The sequence below is a fragment of the Penicillium canescens genome (assembly GCF_028828765.1).
Source record: "Penicillium canescens strain IBT 15451 chromosome Unknown utg000011l_segment0_segment0, whole genome shotgun sequence".
Classification (NCBI taxonomy): Eukaryota; Fungi; Ascomycota; class Eurotiomycetes; order Eurotiales; family Aspergillaceae; genus Penicillium; species Penicillium canescens.
In genome coordinates, this window is record NW_026703973.1 from 253,988 (window position 1) to 278,301 (window position 24,314).

Here is a 24,314-nt window from a genome sequence, read left to right on the forward strand (position 1 = left end):
ATTTGCTGGGCAGCCTTGAATTTACACCGTGCTATCCCATCGCGCACTTGCTGCTTGCAAGCTGCAATGTTGGCTCGCGCCGCTTCTTTGCATTTATCAACTATTTGGCTGGCATCGTTTCTGCAGGCTGCTATTTTATCTTTGCATTTCTGCCTGCAAGATGCAACTTGACGTTTGATGCGTTTTTTGCACTCATCTATCCCCCGACCGAGTGAGCGCCTGCACACCAATTCCGGGATACGACTTTTAATTGCAACTGGTGATGAGAGTACTCTCAATGTATGGCCGAAGTTCCTAGCCACCGCTGCGGCTAGTGTGATAGCAATGACTCTCAGACTGCTTGTGCTCAGCTCCTTTTCTAAGGAAATTGAAGTCACTCAGTTCGGGCTTGCCGCAGCATCGAACATTTTACTTGGGATAGAATGGGTCGTGATATCCTCAGAGCTCGAATCTAGCCCAGCCTCTCGTAGACCTTTGTCGATCGTGATATCAAAAGTTTGGCTACCATCCTCCACATTCAACATGTCAAAGAATAACTAATGCTCCTCGAACCGAATATCTAGCGGTGTCGAGCGTTTCTAGCCGGTCTTGCCAATCGTCAAGAAACATCCCTTGTCAATAGATCCATCGGAACAAGATGGCCTCGTCTCAAGGGTCTCTGTGTTTGGCCGTAGTTCCGACTCTTTGTCGAATTCTATAACAGCCTCGTTATTTTGAGTCTCGACTAGAGATAGACTTGGGTCCAGTTAAGACGCCGGAATAACACCAGCAAGTGCACTGTTAGCAACTGCGAGAGTAGGCAAATTATCGGAAAGTATCTGTTTATCTTATGTCAAGTTGGTTTCATAAAAATGTCACCTAAGCAGAGTTGGTATTCATGCTGTCAAAATTTACGGGAGGAGTGCTAGTAGCAGCTACATGCAGCCCTAAGAATCTAGACTTTTTCTAGGCCTGGACTAGATTTGAACAGATCATGGGATCTGTTCAGTCTCTTTCATTCGCTCTTCCGGGCCATCGCCGTCTCAAAACTTTCTCTAGGACCATGGTGACAGCCGGCAAAAAGAAAGAATACCTTTGCATTATGCCCGATCGACCACATGTTCTCGACCTAAGAAGGAAGGTAAAAGGGTAAGAGTGAATGACTTATTCCTAATGCAAGAGGCTAACTCTGAGTGAAAGTGGTCGCTACGAAGGCATCCAATCGTTGATTGTCAGTGGCAAGCTTATCGATGGAGGTCAGTTTAGTAAATCCATAATATGGTAAAAACGTTCTAATTTGGAGCTATTATAGGTGCGATCTTTACGGAACATCCGCAGGAAAGCGAGGACGCACAGATCCTGGGAAGCGTGGTTGTATCCACGGGCGAAAGCGCCGAAGAGGTTCGACAAATCATCAATAATGATATCTACGTCAATAATCGCGTGGGTGATCTCGAAAAGTCCAAATTTATCCAGTAAGTCGCTTTGCGAATAACAATCCGATCATACACTAATGAGGTTGGTTTTATAGTATGTGCCTGCTGTCAAAAAACCACCTGCACAATCTTGTTGTCTAAGGTCAACGAGCATTTTTTAATGCAGAAGAAGGGGAATCTCATACCGAATTTGATATTTCCATTTCTGGTCCTAAGGACGGCCACGCTGCATTCGAAGAATCATAATCTAGCATCGATCACCTTAAGTATTTGTGTTTTCAATGAGCTTCAGTCGGTGACATCCGCATGCTGGGAAAACTTCGATCTAGTATATAAGCATTGAGCACGGTATATTAGAAGTGTAATTGGCCAAGCTCAGAAGCTCGGGATTAGGCTTGCCCCATCATTGATACGAGGAGAACCAACCACAAAAGTCTAGAGCTGGTAGTATAAAGTAAGTAAGCGGGGAGAAGAAGGAAGTGGAGACAATTTGGAAAAAGTGAGATGCTGTACAAGGCAGAGACGCTGAACCAAAATCGAACCAAAATCTGAATGCAATATATGAAGAAAATCCCAACACCAATAATATAATCTATGCATCACTGTCAGACTCAACCTCGTCGTTCTCGAGATGCTTCTTGCGCTCCTCGTTCATTTCTCTATATGTGCTGAAACTCAGCATGAAAAATGCAACCATGATCAAAATGCCACCAATGATAGATGCCATAGAAAGAGGATCGCCTGTTCGGAACCAGTCCACGAGAGCGACGAGGAAGATAGTGAGGAGGGCAGCGACTGATGAGAGGACAGGTGATGTAAGAGAAATCAGCACCAGGAATGAACCAGAGAATGCTGTTTCAGTGTTAGTTCACAAATCTATATTGATGGGCAAATTTAGTACTTACTCGCATTGGCACACACGGAGATGATCAACATCCAGCCTGCCTCACCTGTCGGCCATTCAAAGGTCTCCCATCCCCACCAATGTAGGAAAGGCAATGGGATCCACAGCACAAGCAGAGTAAAGACTCCGATCAAACTGCCAAAGGTATTGGCAAAGATTGTGCCGCGACCCGGACTGGTACCTTCCGGGGGACAGGCGAACCGCTTATAGAGCACCTCATACAATCCATAGAGAACGCTTCCAATACCAATGACGATATTGCCAAGCAGTCTGTTTTGGGCGCCATCATCCGAACCTCCTTTTGATGCCTTCTTCTCAGGTCGGTCACCGTACGCAACTACCATGACACCGATAGTAGCGACTGCCACGGAAAACACCTTGTCGAAGCGCAATTTCTCATTCAAGAGAGGAATCGAAAAAGCATATGCAAAGAAAGCCGAACAGTTGTAAATAGCTGTCAGGTCGCTAGCCGTGGTCATGTTGACTGCGACGTACCATGATCCTCCGGCGATTGTGAGAGCAGTAGTCACAAAAGCGGTGGTCTTAACCATGTAGGGGATAGGAGATCGATTTGAAGAGCGGGTGGTGAGGTGCACATCCTGAGATTCTACCATCTGTGCAGTAGTGCGGAGGAGAAAGACGTGTCGTCGCCAGAAAGCCTCCCAGGACATGGACCTTTTCTGGAGTCGAAGGATACCGAGTTGGACCAGCCAAAGCAAGGTCCAAGAACCGTGAGTCATATAGCTGCATAGGGGCGGTAAGCTTTTGCATCCCGAGTACTGGGTTTGCGCATGGGGCTTGAGGTGGCCGGGATCATCTCCGTGTTTACACTTACAGCATGCAATAGGGTTTCTTCCAGCCCAGCTCATTCTGGATGTATGAAGCAGTCTCCGTCTGGACTACGAAGCTAGCCAAGCTGAGTAGGAGGAATCCCGATGCAATCATGTATTTCTTGCGAGTCGCTTGGGCGGCATCGTGTTCCGGGCTCTTACTCCGGATGGTTGGGCGTCTGGTATGGTGCAGCATGGGTCGGCCTTCCGTGTCACCATTTCCAAAGCTTGAGCGGGGTAACCGACCATGGCGGTCATTTTTGAGCAAGGGTTGTTGCGAGCGGCCATCCGTGGGTCGGTGCAATGAGGGGCGATTGACAACCATCTCGTCGTCCGAGTCTTGGGAGTCGTGGACCGTGTCCGGGGTTGAGATCACCCGTGGCTCTGAGAGCTCAATATTATCTGAAGCCACAGTGTCGTTGGTGAGGGTGTCGCTAATCGTCTTGATTATTGCATAGAATCCTCCGTGGTCAAAGGGATTCTTGTCTGATCTACTGTCCTTGCGAAAGATAACAGATAAGAGGCCGAGGTCAAGGGTCGAGCAGATGAGGTGGCTGAATCACGGTTTTCGACGAGGTATAACGCATGAGACCAGTTCCCACGTGCTCTGACTCTGGCTCTAATGTACCACCCCGTTCGCAGGGTATGGTTACATGCGATCCAGGAACAGATCGAAGGATCGGGGATTTGGGGAGAGGTCTGAGATGAAGTTGACAGCAAATGCAAGCCAGCGAAAAACGAATGTCGGGATCAATTGGGTATGAAATGGAGTGTGAGAAAAGACAATTCAACGTCAAAGGCGTTGCATGGTGGCCTTCGGCTGTCGTCACAGGGGTCCCGCTTTGGATATGCACGTGATCTACAAGGGGCGCACGCCAAGCCATACTGGGACTAGCGTGGTTTCATTATGTCATGCCTTGGCATTCTCCACTGTCTCACGAGATACGGAGGACTGGGAGCCAAGATCTTTGTTTAGATCAGAAGACTCAGTCAGGTTTCTTAGGCAGCTGACCCATTTGGTTCCATATTACGGAGTACAGTGTACACTTCGCATGAACTGAAATGGTGTTGGCTTTATACATCTATCTCGCTAGCTCTGCCTCATCTTGCGGCTATATTCTTGATCTATGATACTGCTTATGGGATGCAACGCCGGCTCGGGGTGGTGTGTGGTTGTCGTGCTGAGCCTCTTAAAATGAAATATGTTCATTGCTATCAATTCAAGCCCCCGTATGAAAGATGCTATGATGCTATGATGCTATGAACAGCCCCCACAATATCTCTGGACAGTGCCCTAGCTTACTTAGGCCCATACAGAGCCTTCTGAGTATCATAAGTATACTTCAGATCCAGGTGCCAATAATTCGGCGAGTTAGACTTAGCAACAAGCCAAGCCTGATCCAAAGCCTGAACAACTTCCTCAGGCAAAGGACCCTTCTGAAGATCAGCAAGGTTGGTCTCGAGCTGGCCAAAGCTGCTAACACCAACGAGGACGCCGTCACGACCACCATTGTCCATTCTCAGTGCAGAGTGGTGGCGCACCCAGCGAAGAGCCGTCTCCAGCAAGGTGAGACCGTGCTTCTCCACAACAGGCTCGATCAGACTCAGAGCTTCGAAGGTGGCATCTCTGAAGTAGCGGTTGCGGTAGTTGGTGCCGGTGGAGCTGGCATCGCTGTATCTGCCCTCAGCGGGGATATCGCGTGTCTTGTATTTTCCGGAGAACAGACCGCCAGCTAGAGGGTTGTAGATGACAATGTCGAGGCCGTACCGGTGACAGGCAGGGACTAATTCCGTCTCGATATTGCGTGCTATCATGATATAATTGCGTCAGTTGAAACTGTCATGGTAATTGAAGGAAAGGGGAGATATCGAAGGAAGAAACAGAGGAAATACTCACTAATGGCATTGTACATAGCCTGGTAGATAGTAGGACGTACCCATCCATTGGCAGCACAGAGCGTGCAGACCTCAGCAACTTCAAAGGCCGTAAAGTTACTCAGACCAAGCTGAACAAACTTGCCCTCCTTGTGCAGTTGATTAACAGCCTCGAGAGTCTCAGCAAATGGAGTTGCACGATCCGCAGCATGCAGGTAGAAAATATCAACTGTATCAGTCTGCAGCTCCTTCAGAGAAAGCTCCAAGTTCTCACGGAGGATGTCTGGCTTGTGGAAGCCTGGTTGGTGCGGGTACCATTTGGTAGCCAGAGTCAAGCCGCGCGACTTCCAGTTCGCCTTGGCTGTGAAAGCCTCCTGCTCTCCGTCAATGTAGATGCGAGCGGTGTCGACTTCATTGAAGCCTTGCTGCTGGAAGTAATCGAGGCATTTATTAAACTCGTCGAGCGAGGTGATCCGGGCGCCCTTGGCCTCAGAGGGACCAAAGGTCATCAGCCCGAGAATCACTCTCGGCTGGGGGTTCTGTGCAATGAGAGGCATAATGATCGTCGATGTGTTGAGAAGAGTTGGAGGTCAAGCGGAGATAGCGGGGCTGCGGAGGACCCCGATAACTTATAACTGCGGGAGGCCTTCGTATTCATTCCTCGTATTTTCTTAGTCCTCTACACACCTCTCGTATTCTCAAAATGAGTCCTCAAACGTCTCTTGAGCGGCGATATGATGTCAAGGAAATATGCACGCTCAATCCGAGACAAGGCGAGCGGAAGTATAGCATCTTGATCATCAACCCCAACACCTCCACGCACATGACAGAAGCATTGAAGCCAATCCTGGCTAGCATGAACTATACCGATGTCCATTTTGAATACTTCACTGCTCCAGACTCCCCCGTCCAGGTCAAAGGAGTCAAGAATGAACCAATCGCCAGCATCAACAACGCCGAAGAATCCTGCAGTTCAGCATTGAACTGTTGGTCCGTACGGGAACTGGTTCCATACTACGATGCCTTTCTGGTAGCATGCTATTCCGCACACCCATTTGTTGGCCAGCTGAGGCAAGACATCAAGTCAACGGAAGAGAACAACCCGACAACACGAAACAAATATGTCACCGGCATCTTCGAAGCATCCATCACCGCTGCCCTTTCTCTGGTTAGTGGATTCGCATTGGAAAGACCAATCAATCCTGCAGAGAGATTACATAAATACCAAGAAAAGGGCAGCTTTGGCATTGTCACGACCGGCTCCGCGTGGAAGGATGAGCTTATTCACGGCGTCCAGGGCGCATTAGGATACGTGGATCGAGACGGAAGCTCGATGCATTTTGCAGGTGTTGAGACCACTGGTCTGACTGCCATTGAACTACACACCACAGACCCAGAGGAAGTTCGACAGAGGATCGTCGAGGCCACTCGCAATCTACTTCGGGACTCTGAGTCTCGTGTGAAGGTTGTTTGTCTGGGATGCGCTGGTATGGCGGGTATGGAAGAGGCTGTGCGAGAGGGATGTAAGCAGGAATATGGAATTCTAGAGGGTGGTCGAGTGCGCATCGTAGATGGGGTGGTTGCAGGCGCAGGAAACCTCATTACGGCCTTGAAAGCTGGATTCTGAGTGGTATGTATACCGAGGGTTGAGACTTAGGAGAGACGAGTCTTTAAAATTGGTGCATATCTAGGTTAATCAGCAAGAGTATAGCTTTCAATCATCTAAACATCCTTCACTGTATCTCTGTACGTCAACATTATATGTTGTGTTGATGCAAACTTCTGCCTAAGGCGACGATCTCGGCCAAAAAGTTCCCCGCGCCAACGCGATACGCGTTGAGAGCTGCAACCCTCGACGGCTTTTGCGCACGAAAGATGCCAAGGTTTGTGGACTCTCTCAACTAATCAAATATTTCAAACTGTGTCTCTCGCTGGAATAGAAATGCTAATACTGGCGGAATGGCAGAGAAATCATCACAATCCAAGCCGGCCAGTGCGGCAACAACGGTATGTGGCATACGTCCGCGAGCTCCTCAACGAAATACCTGGCCCTGCGCTGTCGATTGATTTTGAAGAAACCCAAGAAAACGCGGACTAGGTTGCTAACATGCGGTCGGTTTAGTCGGCAGCCAGTTCTGGCAGCAGCTGTGCCAGGAGCATGGAATCAGCGCAGATGGAAACCTAGCGGATTTTGCGACAGAGGGTGGTGATCGCAAGGATGTTTTCTTCTACCAGGTGTGTCTATGGAGCATGAACTATATCCCTCGGCCGGTGACTCAACGCTAACGACGTTGATAGAGTGACGATACCCGATACATTCCCCGAGCGATTCTCCTCGACCTAGAACCTAGAGTATGCGAGCAGGTTCCCTGATATACCCTGCAACAGGTCACTAAAACACCATTTTTAGGTACTCAATGGTATCCAGACCGGTCCCTACAAGAACATCTATAACCCCGAGAACTTCTTCATCGGACAGCAAGGTATCGGAGCCGGAAACAACTGGGGAGCTGGATATGCAGCTGGCGAGGGTATATCAGAGGAGATTTTCGACATGATTGACCGAGAAGCAGACGGAAGTGACTCATTAGAAGGATTTATGCTTCTACACTCCATCGCCGGAGGTACAGGTTCAGGACTGGGTAGTTTCATTCTGGAACGCATGAACGATCGCTTCCCCAAAAAGCTCATCCAAACATACTCCGTCTTCCCCGATACGCAAAACCCTGATGTTGTTGTCAGTCCTTACAACAGCTTGCTCGCCATGCGGCGATTGACTCAAGATGCCGACTCCGTGGTTGTCCTCGACAATGGCGCTCTATCACGGATCGTTGCTGACCGGCTTCATGTGCAAGAGCCCTCATTTCACCAAACCAACCAGCTGGTATCGACAGTGATGTCGGCATCTACTACCACACTACGATACCCCGGATACATGCACAACGACCTTGCGGGGATCATTGCCTCACTCATCCCAACCCCACGCAGCCATTTCCTTCTCACATCATACACCCCATTCACTGGCGCCAACATCGACCAAGCCAGGACAGTGCGAAAAACGACCGTTTTGGATGTGATGCGTCGTCTCCTACAGCCTAAGAACCGAATGGTCTCCATCAACCCCAGCAAGTCCAGCTGCTACATCAGTATCCTCAACATTATCCAAGGTGAAGCGGACCCGACCGACGTGCACAAGTCACTCCTACGCATTCGAGAGCGTCGTCTCGCGTCTTTTATCCCCTGGGGCCCAGCCAGTATCCAAGTGGCACTGACCAAGAAATCTCCATACATCTCGGATCCCGGCCACCGCGTCAGCGGCCTCATGCTAGCCAATCACACCTCCGTGGCAACCCTCTTCAAGCGCATCGTGCACCAATATGACCGATTCCGCAACCGCAATGCCTTCCTGGAACAGTACAAAAAAGAAGCGCCATTTTCCGACGGACTGGGCGAGTTCGACGAAGCGCGGGCGGTAGTAATGGATCTAATCGGCGAGTACGAGGCAGCAGAAAAGGAGAATTACCTAGACCCGGATGCCGGCAAGGCAAATGAAACCGGAGCATGATTTGGCATTGGATTGGAAAATTGTTTCATTTCTAGCTTTCCCGCCAATTTGCTATTCTCCTGTCTCCTTTTTCTTTTTACTTTTTCGTTGGGGCAAGGGGTTCGGGCGCATGGGCGTTTCCAATTTTCTCTCGCTTTACATATCAAACCAATGCACACCTCCACATTTGAAATGGAACACGTAGCCCCGGTAAACCAAGTCAACGTGTGATTGCGATGTGACCCAGCTCGGCACATGTGCAGTAAGGCTAGGCGAATGTGTGAGAGACAGTGAAATTGGGTAGCGGGATCGGCCTCACTTTAGGCATTGGGTCTTGAAGTTAGTTAAACGGAGCCACTAACGTTACCCGACGTCCTGGAATGGCTTTGATCCCGTGCGCATTGCATTTACCGATAGCTTCGGCTGCAGAGACTTTGCTGCGAGTTGCTCGTATTGGACACTTCACCTGTTTTTTACCTCTCTCTTAGGTCATAGCTCCACTTACACTGTGGCCTTACACTGTGGCTTTAATGTGATATCCAGTATCTGAAAATATAATGTACGTCGGTAGTGGAGACATGGGAGATATGTGAGATACGTGAGATATGTGAGATATGTGAGACGTGGGTAGATGATGTAGTACTGCAAATAGTAGATATTGGGTGTTCTGGTTATACCGCCGTAGACGCAGGAATATCGGATGAACCTGTTGCCACTTGGAATGGGTGGCGGACAACTGAGACGGAAGTAATTTCGGGGGTCACCTATAAGCATCACGTGTATAGTTATCCCTGAACATAGAGGCATAGGCCTGAGACACAGATAGGAGACTATACGGACTAGTCCACTATATTGTCTATAGTGTAATTGTAATCTATATCTAATACTTCTGCTCTACTAATTACTTATCGAACCTTCTGGGAATCTCCACTTTACCTCATTCCGTCACCCCCAGTCGCCTCACTGACTCAGCCTTCTGTGGCTTTCTCCCGTCTGTTCCGATCCCTATATATACCCCTTCTGCAGGTACTCCCTTCTTCTTCCCCCTTTACGACTTTGCCGTCTTCCTTCCTACACTCCCATCAATACAACCAACTCCGATCTATACTTGATCTACTCCCCAAACTCGCCCCCCAACGCATCTCCGCACTTGGCTCGGCGCTTATTAAACTCCCCCAAAAGACCACCCAACAACCCCCTTCGAGAGTACCACCAAACAACCCGGCGCCTCGCCTCCTCCTCCTCCTCTCTTCCTCAGTCGGTTACTCTCCAACCGGCCTCTCCAACTCTCTCGACCGTCACTCTACAAATCACGACAATGCCTCCCCGCAAGCCCCGTTGCAACTTCAAGGAGTGCAAGGAAGCCGCCCAGCGCATCGTCGGCGACTGCAGCTTCTGCGCTGGCCACTTTTGCTCTAAGCATCGCATGCTGGAAGCACACTCCTGCAGCGGGCTGGAGGACTGCAAGAAGGAGAGTCATGCTCGTAACGCTGATAAGCTGAACAGCGAGCGGACTGTTGTTGTGAAGGGCGTATGAGGGATATCATAATGCGAGTGGAGTTGAGTGAAATAGGATGGGGTCTGTTTCTTGGAACAGCGGGACTGTTCTCTGTTCTTTCTGCCTGAACAGGACACAGGACAGATGGGGCTATCTCCCCGTCTCCACCCCATCCTCATCTCCAACTCCGTCTCCGCAGGTGTCGCCTCGCCTACTTGCCTTTTCTTTCCCGTTTTGTCTGTCGCAGTGATCTCGGATTTAGCGCGGTGTTTCGTTCTACTTGATCTTGGATTCCTTGGAGATGAGTTGTTCTGGTTTGGTTTGATCTATATCTAGATCTATTCTCTGTTTGGGGTCATTTGCATGGCGTTGTTATTTGGTGTCATCTCTACTATTTATCTCTTGATCTACTGCCGTCTTGCATTTAAGGCTTGACTTCTTTTCGGGAACTGCTTATAATAGAGCTCCTGCAGGTCTTCGTTTTAACCTTGAATTATACATATCTTTTCAATAATTTCGTTCAGAATACTATATTGTATACACCACACCCACATGATATAGTAAACACAAAGTAGATATCATGTGGTCCATGTACGTGATCCACCAGATCATGGGTTTTACATCTACACCTGACTGAAAGGAACTCCCGAAATGGTAAATTGAAACATTGGTAAAAGTACAGACATGCATGTACTGGTTTGTATCTAAGCCTTAGCTCCATGCATTGAAATCCATTGAAGCCCAAACAACCAGTTAACCCGGTCCAATCTTGGGCCTGTAATTAGTTAGCAGACATCCATGTAAGTGAAACAAAGCAACAAAGCAACAAAGAAAAAGAAAGACATACATATCGTGATGCTCACTCAACCGACTAAGATACTTATTCAGTTCTTCAACCCGCTCTTTATGAGTCTTGACGCCTTCCCGCTGAAGTCGTTCATGTAACTAACCCAGTAAGTCAGTTGAAGATATCCAACAAAGCCACATGAAGCCAAACACTTTCATGATAAGAAAGGAAAAGAAAAATAAAAAGAGAAACATACCCGTTTCCGCCGAATCTCCTCATACTTCCTCTCCGTCTCAGTCTTCCCACCCCCAATCTCGCGCTCCTTATCACCATCGTCATTGTCATTATCATCGCGCTTCTCCACTCTAGAATCAGTCGGCGTTGCGGGATCACTCGTCTCAACAGCCGATTTCTGCGTCACATCACCAGTCCCAGGAGTCCCAGGAGTCCCAGAACCCTCCTCCTTCTTCTTCGAACTCTTCTTCTTTTTCTTCTCTATCCGTCCTCCACTAACCTTGCTCCCCTTGAGCTTGAGCTTGCCGCCACCGATAGAGTACTCGTCGCCCGCCATGAGTGGGTCGAATTGCGTTTGGATGTCGGAGCGTAAAGGAGGATGACGTGTGCTCTTCCGTGATTTTTCCTCTTTTTGTGTTTGGCGGTGTGGCTTTTTGAAGATGGGCGGAGATGGGGACCGCTAGAGTTGCGCGTGCGGAGTAAGAGAGGGATGGGCGGTCGCTTTGGTTTTGATTTTGTTTTTTTGGGTTTGGGAGTTATAGGCAAGGTTGATTTTGGGGGTTCGTTCTTCGTAGATGATACGACTTGGGATTTGCTTGAGTTGGGTGTAGGAAACGGAGTGAGTTGGAATTGAGGTTGGAGTGGGCCAATCAGAGGCGGTGGGGACTTTCCTATAGACCAGCTAGAGTAGCTATAGACCACGCTCAGATACATTTGCGGAAGATCAAGTGTGTCTGGATAATTGTTTCGATATCCTATCATTATTTTATTGTAACATAGACCCTACTAATCAAAAGGAATTGGGCGCAAGTTTGATCCACCCATACGCTTGCGCATCTCTGCGCCCGCAGCCACGGTACTGGGTACCTTGATACCACAGCAGTCGCCAAACCAGTCCGCGCTGTCGTGTCCATGATCGTGGCCGTGGGCATGGTCGTGGCCGTCGTGCTCGATATCGCCTTCGGAGGGATCACTCATGCCTTCAGCGGCAGGCAATAGGCTCCCAAACATGAAGTGCTGCATGATAGGAAGTTTTCCAAGCACTTCCTTGACGAACATTTTCTTCATACCGCTCTCAACCTTGAACCAATTTTTCGCTCCAGAGATATCGTCCAGCATCGGACTGTGCCAGCGTAGACCCTTGACGGTCTTGACACTATCGACCCACCGAACTTGGTCCAAATAGAGATAATTATCACCCTCCTCATCCAACGTAGCTGTATTGTGGATACCCAATGGAGTAATATACCCATGGCCGACTAATTGACTAGCGCCAAATAAGAACGGAAGGAAATGATAATCATCCAGGCCCCACACACCGTGTGAACCAGCAGGCTCGAGGTAGTAAGTGGACTGTATTTCGCGCATGAGATGCATGTACTCGATGTAGACCTTAACCACCACGGCAGGGAAGTCCGAGGCAGGGAGGAGACCGAGTTGGTACAGACATAGCAGCCACATCATGAAGTTCAATTCATGCCCTGAGCCATAGTCGATCCGGTCTTTTGATCCCAGAGAGTTAATCAGGTATGTGGAGGCCTCCTCGGTTGCGGCGGTATCTTTTAGCCCCAGGATATTGATGTGCCATGAGGCGCTCTGGGAGGCAACATCGTCGAACAAGGTACGGAAAGCGGGATTACCGAACCGCGACCCACCCTGGTCGATTGCAGGGTTTCTGGTCAGGAGGGTCCGGATCTGAGTTACGACCGAGAAGATCTTGGAGATGGATTCGGACTGGGGCTTTTTCTGAAGGTCGGTGACAGAGTGCCCGCGGACCGAGTCGGTTAGACCGAAGACAAACGCAAGTACTAGATTGTAGGTTGGCGAAGAGAGAAATAGTTCATGATCCTTGGGGGAGAGGATCCGACGAATTGGTTGGCGATACTGGTGGGCGGAGAGGTCTGGAGGCGAAGGGAGAGGAGGAGTTGTTGGAGTTGGGTCTCGGGCGTTGGTCTGTGGCCGGCGGTTATTTGACCGCAACTCTGAAAGCTTCTTGGAAAGATCGACCTTCCCGGGAGAGGTCTGTGACGCCATGCTCGTATGTTTGTTGAAGCGAGGAGGGGAGAAAGGCGGCGATCAACAGATGGCATAAACCAGCTCTGACCGCCTACCCAAACAGAACATGACGCCATTTGTTAGGGTTCTGATATCTGGTGACTCTTTCATGCTAGAAGAGATGTTGACTTGAGCATCTACACAGATCATGGAATCATTTCCATCCAGCTCTTGATCCATCATCTTCATCCCATAGTGATCTACCGATTGAATCCAAGTGGGTTGCAGTGGACCCTTCCCCAGAATCACGTGCGGAGATCATTGCACGCTTTGCGCGAGATCACACCGACAAAGTGCAGTCAGAGCAGCGCAGATTGACACTGACAGACACAATAACTTCGAAATAAGGTGGACAGAACTCACTCTGTCTCACTGTGAGCACCGCATAGCAAAATCCACTTTTCGCTTTCGCAAAAGGAGTCCCCTGGTGCCTCAGTGCATAAACACGGTCCCTCTCCCCTCGGGATTGGACAAAACAGGCCGACTGATTAAATGATCACGCCATAATGAATACATTTGATTCGCCTCCAACAGGACAGAACAACGGAGCTAGAAGCATCCGATCCTCTCGTTCGCCTACCAACACCGATTCAGCCCTGTCCTCTTCCGTCGGCAGTGCCCGGTCCCACTCAAGCTCTTCCCGAACACATGCACGCCCTTTGAACCAACAACAGAGCACTCAGGCCACCGAAGCCACTCCGATTAACACGGCCGATTTCGCGAGGCGCGACTATCAATCTACCGAGCGGGCCGAAAGCACTCAACACAAGAGCCTACACCCAGATAATGCAAACACCGGCAATGGCACCAACCAGTCGACTAACCAGGACTCATCACCCAAGCCCCAGCAGTCCTGGTATAGCAAATTAGCAGACCGGTACGGCAGCCTCGAACTGGAAAACAAGGGAAGCGTTGCGCGTGACCATCTTGCATTAGGTACGTACCACACGCAACTACAACCTTCAGACATACCTCCAAAATTAACAAGATCAACAGAACGAACCTTCCTAGCATGGATGCGCACCTCTCTAGCCTTCGCCTCAATCGGCATCGCAGTAACCCAACTATTCCGCTTAAATAGTGCCACCACAAATACAACCCCAAATGCCTATAACATAAATGGTGCCAACCCGGCCATCCTCCCACCGAACCTCTCCTACGACTCAGCCGCATTCCACACATCATCCGCCTCCGCCCGTCTCCGCAGCGTGGGCAAACCCCTCGGCTCGACATTCATCGGCGTCTCGATCCTCATTCTGATAGTCGGCTTCCACCGCTACTTCGAGAGCCAATATTGGATTATCCGCGGGAAGTTCCCTGCTAGTCGTGGCAGTATAGCGCTTACGGCATTTGTGGCTGCTGCGCTGATTATTGCCGCACTTGCAGTTATTTTGGCTGTTTCGCCCGGTGCTGTGGAGGGTTGATTGCATATTACTGTATAGGTGGATTGAACAGTGGGCGGGTTATTCATCTTATCTTGTTGTGCATCTTCTCATTCGGCGTTCATAGCATCTTTGCGTCTTTGGATTATATTTCGCTGCTTTATACATACGTAGGATGGATTTTCATCTTTAGGTCATTTCTTACTGAGAGATATTTGTCTATTGCGCTCCTGTACGCTTACCTTCTAAGTTGAAAATTTCAAGGCTCTTATAAATACATCATAAATACTTCGGCTGATATGATACGGTTAGACAGACTACTGACATCCATGACATCTTCAATATCGAATAGCGCAACTCATATCATAAAAGGTTGCTAACAGCCCACCATAACCTACAGACAATATCTACAAGACAAAACCAGCGAATAGAAATGTTTAGTTCTTTTCTGTCATAAGAGTCCCAGATCCACCGGCACCAGACCAGTCTAGGTACAATGTAGGGAGCAGGAAAGAGACAAGGGAAAAGCCGCAAGGTTGACGGGAGTATATCGACAAGGATGGGGGGAAGAAGAAGTGAGGATAAGAGAAAAGACAGAGGACAACATGGCTTGCAAACAATGCGAAGCAAGAAATCAGAGAGAAATAAGGAGCAGAGGAAGAACCGGAACCGAAACCGCCTAAATACAATGCGTTTATCGCGGGCCGAGCTTGTCCAGGGCGCGGGCGCCCTGTTCCTGCCACTCCTGCTTGCTCACCCACATATCTTCCTTGTCGGCAATCTAGAGCGGTGGTGTTAGTAAGGCTCTGGGTGAAAGGCAACGGGGCAACGGGAATATAGACATACCAGGTTGGCGAGTACGGCACCACCCAGGAAGACCATGTGTCTCCGTCGAGGGGGGTCTTCGATTCGGACCTTGAATTTCTAGGAGATCATTAGCCAGGTTGATATGCTGATCTGTGTTAATTGAACATACGTTCAGACGTTCTGGGTCTCCACCCAATACCCGAGTAAGCCAGAGCTGCTTCAGCTCCTTCTCCAACCGCGAGGGCAGACCGGGGTACATGCTGCTACCACCACTGAGCACAATGGCCTTGTATAGACTGGAACGAACATCGACATCGGCACCCTGGATACAGTTGAAGAGCATCTCAGCAATACCGGGCTGGTCAACATCAACCAAGTGCGGCTGGAACAGACACTCGGGAGCCTCGAAGCGTTCGCTACCGACGCGGATGACACGGCCGTCGGGGAGGGTGTACGACTCGACGAGAACGGTGGTATCCTCGGACAGCTTCTTGTCCAACTCGAGATCGTAAGAGACGTAAGCGAGCTTCTCCTTAATCTGGCGCACGGTCTCGAAATCAGCGGTTCGATTCAGCGCATAGCCGCGGCGCAGGAGGAGCGCAATTAGGTTGCGGGTGACATCGCGGCCGGCGACGTCCAGACGGCGGATATGGTGGTTCAGCACGGTCGACTCGTACACGGGGATAATGTGCGTCACACCGTCACCGGAATCCACAACCACTCCGCTGCTCAGACCTATAGCACCCCCGTCAGTATTGTCACCGAAATCGGTTCCACCTTCGCACTACATACCCTGGGCATACAGTGCCAGCACCGCCTGGATCGCCACATAGACGCCACCGAATCCATAGCCCTCCAGCATAACCTCAGCCATCTGCTCGCGGTTCTTGAGCGGGTTCATCGGGGGTTCCGTGAGGAGAATCTTGCGACCCGCAGGGTCGATCTTCATCTTATCGTAAAAGGTGTAGTTCCATAGATGCTGCATGTCGTCCCATTTCTTGACAATTCCATTTTCCATCTAGAGTAACGCGGGTTAGGCATCGACAACAACGTCTGCGGCGACGGCGGGGTATGACGGTGAGGGACAGGTCTGTAGACATACAGGATAGCTGATCTGGAGCATAGAACGTGCGGCAGCGGCTTCGTCTCCGCACATGATATCCTTGAGGACAAAGTCATTTGACTGCTCCTCCGTTCGCAAGATGGGACGCCCCACTATCGAGGGGAACTGGTGCTCTGGGAAGTTCTGACAGGAATATGAATTAGAGAGGATTATCACAGTGTTGAGAAGGCTATGCGACATACCTGGGCGGCGTAGCCGACCTTGAGGAAACCGGTTCCGCCATCGAGCACTGTAGAGTGGTTAGCTTATTAGCTTGGGAAGCTGGGACACGGTAGCCTGGGGAGGTGTACCAATGGGCATGTCCGCCATATTGAAGGAATTGAAAATGTGACAGATGAGATGGAAGTGTCAGGGAGTGAAGTTCTGGGAGCTCCCAAGAAGAGCGGAATTGGAAGGGTTCAAGGGAGGAGAGTTGGGGATGTTTGAAGTCGAAGCCGACGACGGACGGAGCATCATAACTTACGTGACCATACCGTACCTGATATTCCCCCCACAACTGGGGGCGAGCCGCAGTTATGACCATACGTGACGGCATCAACACATTTTCAGGCTGAACAAGCTCCAAAAGATGAAGCTGAGGGAGAAATTGAGGTTTTTTGGACTCGTGAGGTTGTGCATGGTTGTGAATAGTGGGGTGGGATGGTTGTATGCATTCAATTTGACATGATACATGTATAACGCCTTGCAGGAGGCAGGTAACACATGGAATTGCCTCAAATCTCAACTTTTAGCATGACAAGATATCTCTATAGACTCCGATCTAGCCAAGTCAAACTTGGGAGAACATCCTGTCGGCCGACTCCGATATCCTCGGGAAACCTGTCGCTCCACTATCTCTACCCCGGACACAACCACAACTTCCTACTCTGCCCATAGAGTATAACCTATCTGATCTGCTGTCCATCCTGTAAAGTTATCGCCAATTGCATCTCACAGCCTCGATCAAACAACACAAGCATGCCACAAATTGGCTGGGCAAGTACTCACCGCATTTATGCAGACCAAACAACTAATGAACTCCCAGTATGGCCTCGGGTCCATGGGCCTAGCGATGGCCTCCAATCTACAAAGGCACCTAGCAACCAAGAAAGCGCTGGGTTTACTCTACTCCAACCGCACGATGTCGCGCGGAGCTCCGCTGCAAGCACTGGGAGGAATCCCAGAAACCAATTTCTCAAAACTAGTCTCCAACTGCGGAATCATCTTCACGATGGTAATCAATATCAAACCTATATCCAACCCACAACCTACTAACAAACCCCCAGGTCTCAAACGACTCAGTCCTACAAAGCCTCCTATCCCAAGCCACAAGCTCAGGCCACTCCCTAAAGGACAAGATCTTCGTCGATTGCTCAACAGTGCACCCAGAAACCGTGAGCACAGCCGTATCAGACCTCAAAGCCAAGAGCGCATCGTACGTAGCAGCGCCCGTCTTCGGTGGGAATCCTATTGCCGTAGACGGCAAGCTGGTCTTTGCAATTGGCGGTCCTCGTCATGCAACAGAGGTAGTTAGGCCTTTGATCCAGGATGTGATGGGTCGCCGGGTGATTGACTGCGGCGAAGACGCGACCAAGTCCTCGCTTCTCAAGATTGCCGGTAATATCGTTACGGTTAATATGATGGAGGCTGTTGGCGAGGCGCAGGTTTTTGCTGAGAAGACTGGGCTGGGGACTGGGCCTATGGAGGAGCTTATTGGGGAGGCATTTGGGCCTGTTGCTGGGGGTTATTCTAAGAGGTATGTCTTTTAGTATCACGTTATCTGGTGTTGGGTTCGTGGATTCTGATGTCTTTTTGATAGGTTGACTACTGGTGCTTATGCGCCGTCTTTGGACTCTCGTCCTGGGTTTGGTGTCTCGCTCGCTATCAAGGATGCTAGACATGCTATGGCAATGGCTGAGGAGCGGGGCGTTCAGCTTCCTGGTCTTGAGCTTGCTCGTGCTAATATGGAGGCTGCTAGGGAATATGGTGGTGAGTGTCTTGATAGCAGTGCCATGTATGGAACATTGCGACAGAAGGCTGGGTTGGAGTTCTGGAATGAGAAGAGTAGGAAAGAATAGAGGGGAATTAGGGGTCTGGGTTGTAGATGGTTTGATCAAGTTTTCTCTTGAATATTCCGGTCCGAAATTCTATTGGCGACACTTGTATGGCCATGTCGCCTCTGGCCTAATATTGATATCTGTTCCTGCTATCCAACGCCCCCAAAAGGTAGATACAAAATAAACAAACACCCAAGTAAAACAGCGCCAATTTTTCCACGAAACAGAGCCTCCCCGTCAGAGGCGAATGACAGACTATAATGAATCTACTGTGGGCGCGGCGTTGAACTTTGCTCTTTCGGCTTGATTTGAGCGGTGTCCGCCAAAGCAGGGTAGGTCTCCGCAAAGCATGTCCCCAAAGACCAATTGTTCAGGTTGCGCATGTGCCGTTCAAAGACAGGATTGATAACCAGCTCGTCCGAGTCACCAGCCGACAATAAGCAATCCGTGGACTCATACGGCCAATTAACACAAATCCCACGAGTGAATGGGATAAACCAATTCTCGAACGGATAGTTCTGGTATGTTGTGACAATCCGGTCACGCATCCCTGGCCACGGCACATAATCCATCCAAGCTGGATGTGGATGGAGAAGTTGTGTTGGACGTGGTGTGAGCCACTCTGGGAGACGTTCATAGTTCTCTTGCGTGGGATAAATCTGCCAGCGCATGAGGAGGAACATGGTATAGAGCACGGCGACTTGCTCCGGTAGGGAGGCAATATCAGGGAATGTGCGTAGGATATCCGTGAACACCTTTGAGACCGGGTGGGAGTAGACGCTTTTGTCTGGATTCAATAGTGAGGAGACACTTGGGTATGGAGGCCCCACAAGTTTCTGTCTGGGGATGCCTTGTGCGGCTTCGCGTTGTCGGCTGTGGAGGAACTCCAGAAGAATAGTATCCAAGGGACATGTTGCGGTCAAGTTTTGTATCGGGGCAGCAAATGCAGGGGTGCTATGTTCGCAGGTCGTATTCAGTGGTTGTGGGTATATTGGTGACGGAGGATTTGGGTGGAAGCGGAAGTTCTCTGAGCTGCTGCGGCGAAGACGGTCGACTTTGGGAACAGTACGGGACGAATCCAATAGGAAGTTAAAGCCTAGCCGCTCCTCCGAGCCAAGATCTAAGCCATGGGTGGTGTTATGGCGCTGCGAGTCCAATGCAACGCGGAAAGAGGCCGACGGAGGGCCGCAATTGGAACTTCCCCGGCGACCCACTGATGCCGGGGCAGAGTGTGTTGGAGAGGGTGTATCAATGCTGGCAATTGAGTCGGCATACGACTTGTCGCCTGGAAGTGGACCTTGAGGATTGGATGTGAAGTTATCGGTGTCGGGGAACGGGGGTGTATGTGCAGGGGGCGGGGCGGACTTGGGTATAGGGAGACTAGGGGGTGCATCTATTGTCGTCAGCTCGGTACTCGAATAGCATTGGCATATGCAACCTACCTGATATTTCCGGCCTCGCAAGCAACGGCTGTATAATATCCATTGCCGCCTTCAGCCCTTGCCGGAGCTCTCTATTCTCCGACCGGATCGCCTCATTCTGGCGCAGAGCTGCTTGGAGGTTGAGGAATGGTTTTTGAGATGAAAGGTCTCGGACTTGCTGTTCTAGAGCTTCTATATGTCCCTTGGTGCGTTCTCGGATTGCGCGCTGCGCCTGGCGGTCGTTGGCGCGCTTCTTTGCGAGCTGGTCTGGGGTAAGGTTGGCGACGCCCCGTGATGACATGCTATTGAGCTTGCGCTTCCGCCCTGATGTCGCGCCATTGTTCTCTTGCAACAGGGTATCTGCATCCAGTGATGTCGCGCGCGAAGGAACCGGCGAGTCTTCGAGTCTGTCCAAGGAGGGGGTAGGAGGTCCGGGCATGTCGGGTGAAAGCGCCACATCGGCTGGAGCACGGTTGGCCATGGCCTTATACAGGCGCTAGAGGGTTCGATCCATTCAACGGGAGGTGAGATGTTGAGAAGATCCGCAGGGCGAACGTGGAGATCGTCGGGGGTGGGTGGAGCGAAATGTCAACCTTTAAAGTTGGGGGCCATCTACACAGTCGGCACGAACACTTAAGAGAATATAATTATATAGTTATACTCCAATTGTCCCTTGTATCTAAGCACGTTCAAATGACAGACCGCAAATTTACAACATGTACAATATCAGCGCCGTATATAACATATAATGATCGAGAATATGCAAGGAGGAAAGTTCGTGTCGATCGTATACAAAGGCTTTTGGAATTTCCAATGCAAGAAAGCAGAAGGGGGAATGAGTGAAGAAAAGAAAGACAACAGTCCAAAACGATGCGAAGTTACTGGATCATATGGCCCATTTTTGAGATCTATTGCCCGTTAGTTTCGTGCTCGGAACAGCAATTGGTTGCGAGCATACCTTTGTCTGTAAGTAGCCCTCAATTTCAGAGCTCTTGATTCCCCTCTGACCGCCAGTGCGCCATGCCAATGGAATCATCGGGACCCGCTCTTTCACGAGAACTTCCCGGTTGGGTCCTTCGATCGCTCGGACCTTGTCGGGATTATTTGTGAGTAAACGGATTCCTTCTGGGATAGAATCTGCGCCGCAACCAAGGTCAGCCAGCATAGCAGTGGCGAGACCATAGCTTCGGGCATCAGCCGGGTGACGAAGTAGCAGGTTGGCCTCCACAGTATCAGAGCCGAGATCCTGAAGATTGTATGCCTTCAACTTTTCTCCGAGACCAATTCCTCGGCCCTCCTGTCGCAAGTATATTATCACACCACCCGTGGAATGTGATTGAAGAGACTGTGCCTCTGGCGGCGCATCGGAAGCAAGATCCTCAACAGGGAAAGACATCAAGCGCGCCGCCTCATCCAGCTGCTCGCCACAATCGCACCGTGCAGACCACGCCGTTTCTCCTGTATAACACTCCGAATGAATTCGAACCAATGGGGGCTCAACCAATTTTGGCGTAGAAGCCGATCCAGCCTTCTCGTCATCATATCTGCTGCTAACTCTTCCCGGGTGCAATTTCCCCACGTATGCGCCGCGGATCATTCGGTCCATTTCGGTCTCCCCCGGCCGGACGCTATCCAAGCTCCGACTGCGAATGTTATTTCCAAAGACAATTGCCAAATGCTCCTTTCCGTCTAGATCGTTGTGGTAAAGATGAAGGAACATTTCCGCGCCATTGGTTGTCGGGATCCGAGCCCGAACGATACATTCCACTTCGGGGAGCTGCGGGAGTAATTTGGGTCCTTTCGCGTGACCACTCTTATGTTCGAGATCTGCTGCTTGCTGTTGGTGTAGCACTTTCGTGGGGTTCAAATCCAGATGCACTGTGCCGCCGGGGGTGGCAGGCGGGGTAAATGCTGGTGATAGCAGAGACTCCGGTAAGGCCGGCGTGTGTTCGCCAGTTGTGCTGCTTGCCTGGCTCACATTGTCTGATAATCCGCCAGGAAGCGATTGTGGGGGGAGCTTTGGCGAAGCGTGTGCTGGTAGATCGGCCATTGCGGCGGAGAGGCGGGGTAGTTGGGACGTGTCGTGTTTGAGAGTCTTGGCCAGACCTCTAGTATGCAAGTATGCAGGGAGTGCCAATTGGGGAGAGCAAACACATACAACAAGACCGACGTGATAATATGGAAAAGTGAAGTAGATGGCGACTTCCTCGGCATGAGGAGAAGCTGAGTCATTTGTCAGTGCTTACTCTAGCACATTCTGAGATCCCCGAGGCCAGACCCACTTTCTACCAAGCATCTACTCATCTCGTCTCCTGTACATGTTTCATGTTTATACGATATATTTCCAAAGTCCAACTTCTTCAAGGGGCCCCCTGTGCTCCCTACGCCAGCTGAAGCAAGAATCCTTAGGCTACAGCCTATCACCCATGATTCTTGTCCGGGTGTCAACCTATAACAACACTCAACCTATTTGTACCACCAGGCGTCCAATTCATCACAGGTCTCCTCAACGGCGGAATACTGAAAATAGAGGGTAAACCATTGTATTGGTCTCATGTAATCTAGACTATAACCAATCATGCAGTACGTTGTCTACTATCACCAGGAAACTAATTACGCAACTCCAAGACGATATGGCGCCAGGAGAAAAAATACAGGAATAGTTACTTATATAGATCCATGGCATGATGACCTACGTGAAGGTCAGCGCTGCCTATCATCATTGCGTTATATTCGGGCATTTTAGGCGCCCTGAACGAACAAAGAGAGCGAACGGAAGTATGAAATAGCGCCCAGGGGAAGGCAACCATCTCTGGCATGGAACTGCACCATGCAGCCATCTTCCTCAGGACTTAGCTAGGTGTTCCCAATTGACTACTCCATTTTGGCAGAACCAATGGGTCTGCTGCTGTAAGAATTGTGCGAATTCCCCGCCTACCAATACTACCTGTGCATATTCGAGGAAAACATGCAAAGCTGAAATTATCCAAGATAGTGCGACTGTCCGGCAATTATATGACTGTCGGTTATTTGATGGATGTGAAGGTCCCTGAGGGGTCGATAATTGAAATCGAACGCGACTACACAGAACTCCACGGCATCGATTGACTGGTTGTCATCGGTCATCCAAGCCTGCAGTCGGCTTTGTGCAAATGTTGTTTTGGGGGAGGGGGTGTGACTTGTTCGCTATACTAGGTAGTTGGCATGGTGTTTATCATACATTTAGCATTACTGCTAAAATCGAACTTGATCACCGAGTGCAACCTGCTTATTTTATACCTACCAGTGAAGAAATTTGTGCTCATTGTACGCCGAAGATGACCCAGATTCTCTCTGATAACTCCTCAAGAGGTTTGAATTTCTCTCTTTAAACGCCCATGCTACCATTGATCCTCTGAACGTCCTCATTTCCCATTTCATCCACCCACTTATCCTTTCGATGATAGTAGATTTCTGTTGCTAATGTCGCACAATTAAGTCGGTGCTCTTCATCCAGTGTTCCCGACTTGACCGCGATGACTTCTTTATCATCGCTTGATCGTGACGTGAATGGCGTACCGCAACCAGGACAGAACTCGCGCAATACCTGCCCGCCCTTATTGCTGCGATCCGAGTACAACTTGGGTGACCCCTTGATGTACTTAAAAGTAGATTGCGGCACAATAATATTAGCGGAAAAGCTGGAGCCGGTATAGCGTTTGCAATTGGTGCAGTGACAGATTATCACCTGGCAACGTCGTCAGTAGGGGAATGAAAATTTCTCGATTTGAGTAGTTGGAGATAACGCATACTTTAGGGAATGACTCCGATGTGGGTAAAATAATATGGTATGCTATGCTCTTGCAGAGGCAAGCGCCAGTCAAGCAAATCTGAGCCATTGTGGCTTGTGGAAGTAGTAGCTAGCTCTGTTGGTCCGAAACTTCAGTGTATCTCTCAAAGAGTTTAATGCTGAGTGTAAATGTTGGAAGCCGAAATATTTTTTACTGCCAGGTCACTAGACAGTTAAAGACACACCAGGAATTTACTAGCACGATAACGAGGCTATTTTTATCCTAACCCCTAATACTGTACTGGGACACCGCCAAGAACAGGAGTGGTTGTATAGTAATCTCGGTAGCTATAGTGTACTTATAGTTTCCTTCAAAGTGAAGCTCGAGAATTGATTTGAGTTTGAAGATAAATATAATTTCGACGATTGCAGTAAATTTGAAGGTCTGTAGCGGTGATCAGAGCTTAACGAGAAGAAAAGCAACGAAACAGCACAACCAAGGACACAAGACTAATATAGCAGAGAAAACGCCGACGTCAGATTTTTTCACGATATACCGGACCTATTCAAGCCATAGTGGACGACGGTCTTAGTTTAGTCCACAGCACTGTGAGAACCTAAGCGTGCTTCTGTA

At 49.8% G+C, this 24,314-nt stretch overlaps 13 protein-coding genes across 13 annotated transcripts; 6 read left to right on the forward strand and 7 right to left on the reverse strand.

Annotated features, from left to right (window-relative positions):
* Positions 1-1,042: 1,042 nt before the first annotated feature.
* Positions 1,043-1,556, forward strand: N7446_012814 (uncharacterized protein; the record flags this gene model as incomplete). The annotated part of the gene is made up of 4 exons (XM_058521556.1): positions 1,043-1,128; positions 1,180-1,235; positions 1,292-1,454; positions 1,511-1,556. 4 exons carry the CDS (start codon positions 1,043-1,045, stop codon positions 1,554-1,556), a joined length of 351 nt encoding a protein of 116 aa, XP_058365033.1.
* Positions 1,557-1,832: 276 nt separating this feature from the next.
* Positions 1,833-5,602, reverse strand: N7446_012815 (uncharacterized protein). The gene is made up of 5 exons (XM_058521557.1): positions 5,047-5,602; positions 4,453-4,957; positions 3,155-3,703; positions 2,321-3,063; positions 1,833-2,267 (listed from the first exon to the last, which is right to left on the reverse strand). The coding sequence occupies exons 1-5, from the start codon at positions 5,579-5,581 to the stop codon at positions 2,008-2,010; spliced, it is 2,592 nt and encodes an 863-aa protein (XP_058365034.1). The 5' UTR covers positions 5,582-5,602; the 3' UTR covers positions 1,833-2,007.
* A 125-nt stretch (positions 5,603-5,727) lies between these two features.
* Positions 5,728-6,651, forward strand: N7446_012816 (aspartate/glutamate racemase family protein; the record flags this gene model as incomplete). The annotated part of the gene is made up of 1 exon (XM_058521558.1): positions 5,728-6,651. One exon carries the CDS (start codon positions 5,728-5,730, stop codon positions 6,649-6,651), a length of 924 nt encoding a protein of 307 aa, XP_058365035.1.
* A 248-nt stretch (positions 6,652-6,899) lies between these two features.
* N7446_012817 (gamma-tubulin mipA) lies at positions 6,900-8,589 on the forward strand (the record flags this gene model as incomplete). The annotated part of the gene is made up of 5 exons (XM_058521559.1): positions 6,900-6,907; positions 6,991-7,031; positions 7,147-7,259; positions 7,323-7,376; positions 7,435-8,589. 5 exons carry the CDS (start codon positions 6,900-6,902, stop codon positions 8,587-8,589), a joined length of 1,371 nt encoding a protein of 456 aa, XP_058365036.1.
* A 1,297-nt stretch (positions 8,590-9,886) lies between these two features.
* N7446_012818 (AN1-type zinc finger protein) lies at positions 9,887-10,402 on the forward strand (the record flags this gene model as incomplete). Its single annotated transcript, XM_058521560.1, has 2 exons — positions 9,887-10,099; positions 10,166-10,402. The coding sequence occupies 2 exons, from the start codon at positions 9,887-9,889 to the stop codon at positions 10,400-10,402; spliced, it is 450 nt and encodes a 149-aa protein (XP_058365037.1).
* A 417-nt stretch (positions 10,403-10,819) lies between these two features.
* N7446_012819 (uncharacterized protein) lies at positions 10,820-11,424 on the reverse strand (the record flags this gene model as incomplete). Its single annotated transcript, XM_058521561.1, has 3 exons — positions 10,820-10,841; positions 10,914-11,011; positions 11,110-11,424. 3 exons carry the CDS (start codon positions 11,422-11,424, stop codon positions 10,820-10,822), a joined length of 435 nt encoding a protein of 144 aa, XP_058365038.1.
* A 449-nt stretch (positions 11,425-11,873) lies between these two features.
* N7446_012820 (serine/threonine-protein phosphatase 2A activator) lies at positions 11,874-13,121 on the reverse strand (the record flags this gene model as incomplete). The annotated part of the gene is made up of 1 exon (XM_058521562.1): positions 11,874-13,121. One exon carries the CDS (start codon positions 13,119-13,121, stop codon positions 11,874-11,876), a length of 1,248 nt encoding a protein of 415 aa, XP_058365039.1.
* Positions 13,122-13,648: 527 nt separating this feature from the next.
* N7446_012821 (uncharacterized protein) lies at positions 13,649-14,566 on the forward strand (the record flags this gene model as incomplete). Its single annotated transcript, XM_058521563.1, has 2 exons — positions 13,649-14,078; positions 14,139-14,566. The coding sequence occupies 2 exons, from the start codon at positions 13,649-13,651 to the stop codon at positions 14,564-14,566; spliced, it is 858 nt and encodes a 285-aa protein (XP_058365040.1).
* Positions 14,567-15,218: 652 nt separating this feature from the next.
* On the reverse strand, positions 15,219-16,763 carry N7446_012822 (actin-related protein 2; the record flags this gene model as incomplete). The annotated part of the gene is made up of 7 exons (XM_058521564.1): positions 15,219-15,305; positions 15,371-15,448; positions 15,501-16,066; positions 16,124-16,349; positions 16,434-16,577; positions 16,637-16,683; positions 16,745-16,763. The coding sequence occupies 7 exons, from the start codon at positions 16,761-16,763 to the stop codon at positions 15,219-15,221; spliced, it is 1,167 nt and encodes a 388-aa protein (XP_058365041.1).
* Positions 16,764-17,411: 648 nt separating this feature from the next.
* N7446_012823 (NAD(P)-dependent oxidoreductase) lies at positions 17,412-18,511 on the forward strand (the record flags this gene model as incomplete). The annotated part of the gene is made up of 4 exons (XM_058521565.1): positions 17,412-17,429; positions 17,479-17,667; positions 17,720-18,189; positions 18,253-18,511. 4 exons carry the CDS (start codon positions 17,412-17,414, stop codon positions 18,509-18,511), a joined length of 936 nt encoding a protein of 311 aa, XP_058365042.1.
* Positions 18,512-18,756: 245 nt separating this feature from the next.
* On the reverse strand, positions 18,757-20,392 carry N7446_012824 (DUF3425 domain-containing protein; the record flags this gene model as incomplete). The annotated part of the gene is made up of 2 exons (XM_058521566.1): positions 18,757-19,854; positions 20,303-20,392. The coding sequence occupies 2 exons, from the start codon at positions 20,390-20,392 to the stop codon at positions 18,757-18,759; spliced, it is 1,188 nt and encodes a 395-aa protein (XP_058365043.1).
* A 397-nt stretch (positions 20,393-20,789) lies between these two features.
* On the reverse strand, positions 20,790-21,961 carry N7446_012825 (GTP cyclohydrolase II; the record flags this gene model as incomplete). The annotated part of the gene is made up of 2 exons (XM_058521567.1): positions 20,790-20,819; positions 20,870-21,961. 2 exons carry the CDS (start codon positions 21,959-21,961, stop codon positions 20,790-20,792), a joined length of 1,122 nt encoding a protein of 373 aa, XP_058365044.1.
* Positions 21,962-23,278: 1,317 nt separating this feature from the next.
* Positions 23,279-23,789, reverse strand: N7446_012826 (GFA family protein; the record flags this gene model as incomplete). Its single annotated transcript, XM_058521568.1, has 2 exons — positions 23,279-23,638; positions 23,703-23,789. The coding sequence occupies 2 exons, from the start codon at positions 23,787-23,789 to the stop codon at positions 23,279-23,281; spliced, it is 447 nt and encodes a 148-aa protein (XP_058365045.1).
* Between the last annotated feature and the right edge of the window lie 525 nt (positions 23,790-24,314).

What these genes read in the sequence shown, in the direction of transcription:
- N7446_012815 (XM_058521557.1), bottom strand. Translation starts at nt 5,581, where the DNA reads ATGCCTCTCATTGCACAGAACCCCCAGCCGAGAGTGATTCTCGGGCTG. An exon ending in GGCTATGTACAATGCCATTA is followed by an intron (nt 4,958 to 5,046) that starts GTGAGTATTTCC and finishes ATATCATGATAG; the next exon opens with CACGCAATATCGAGACGGAA. An exon ending in AAGAAACCCTATTGCATGCT is followed by an intron (nt 3,064 to 3,154) that starts GTAAGTGTAAAC and finishes GCCCCTATGCAG; the next exon opens with CTATATGACTCACGGTTCTT.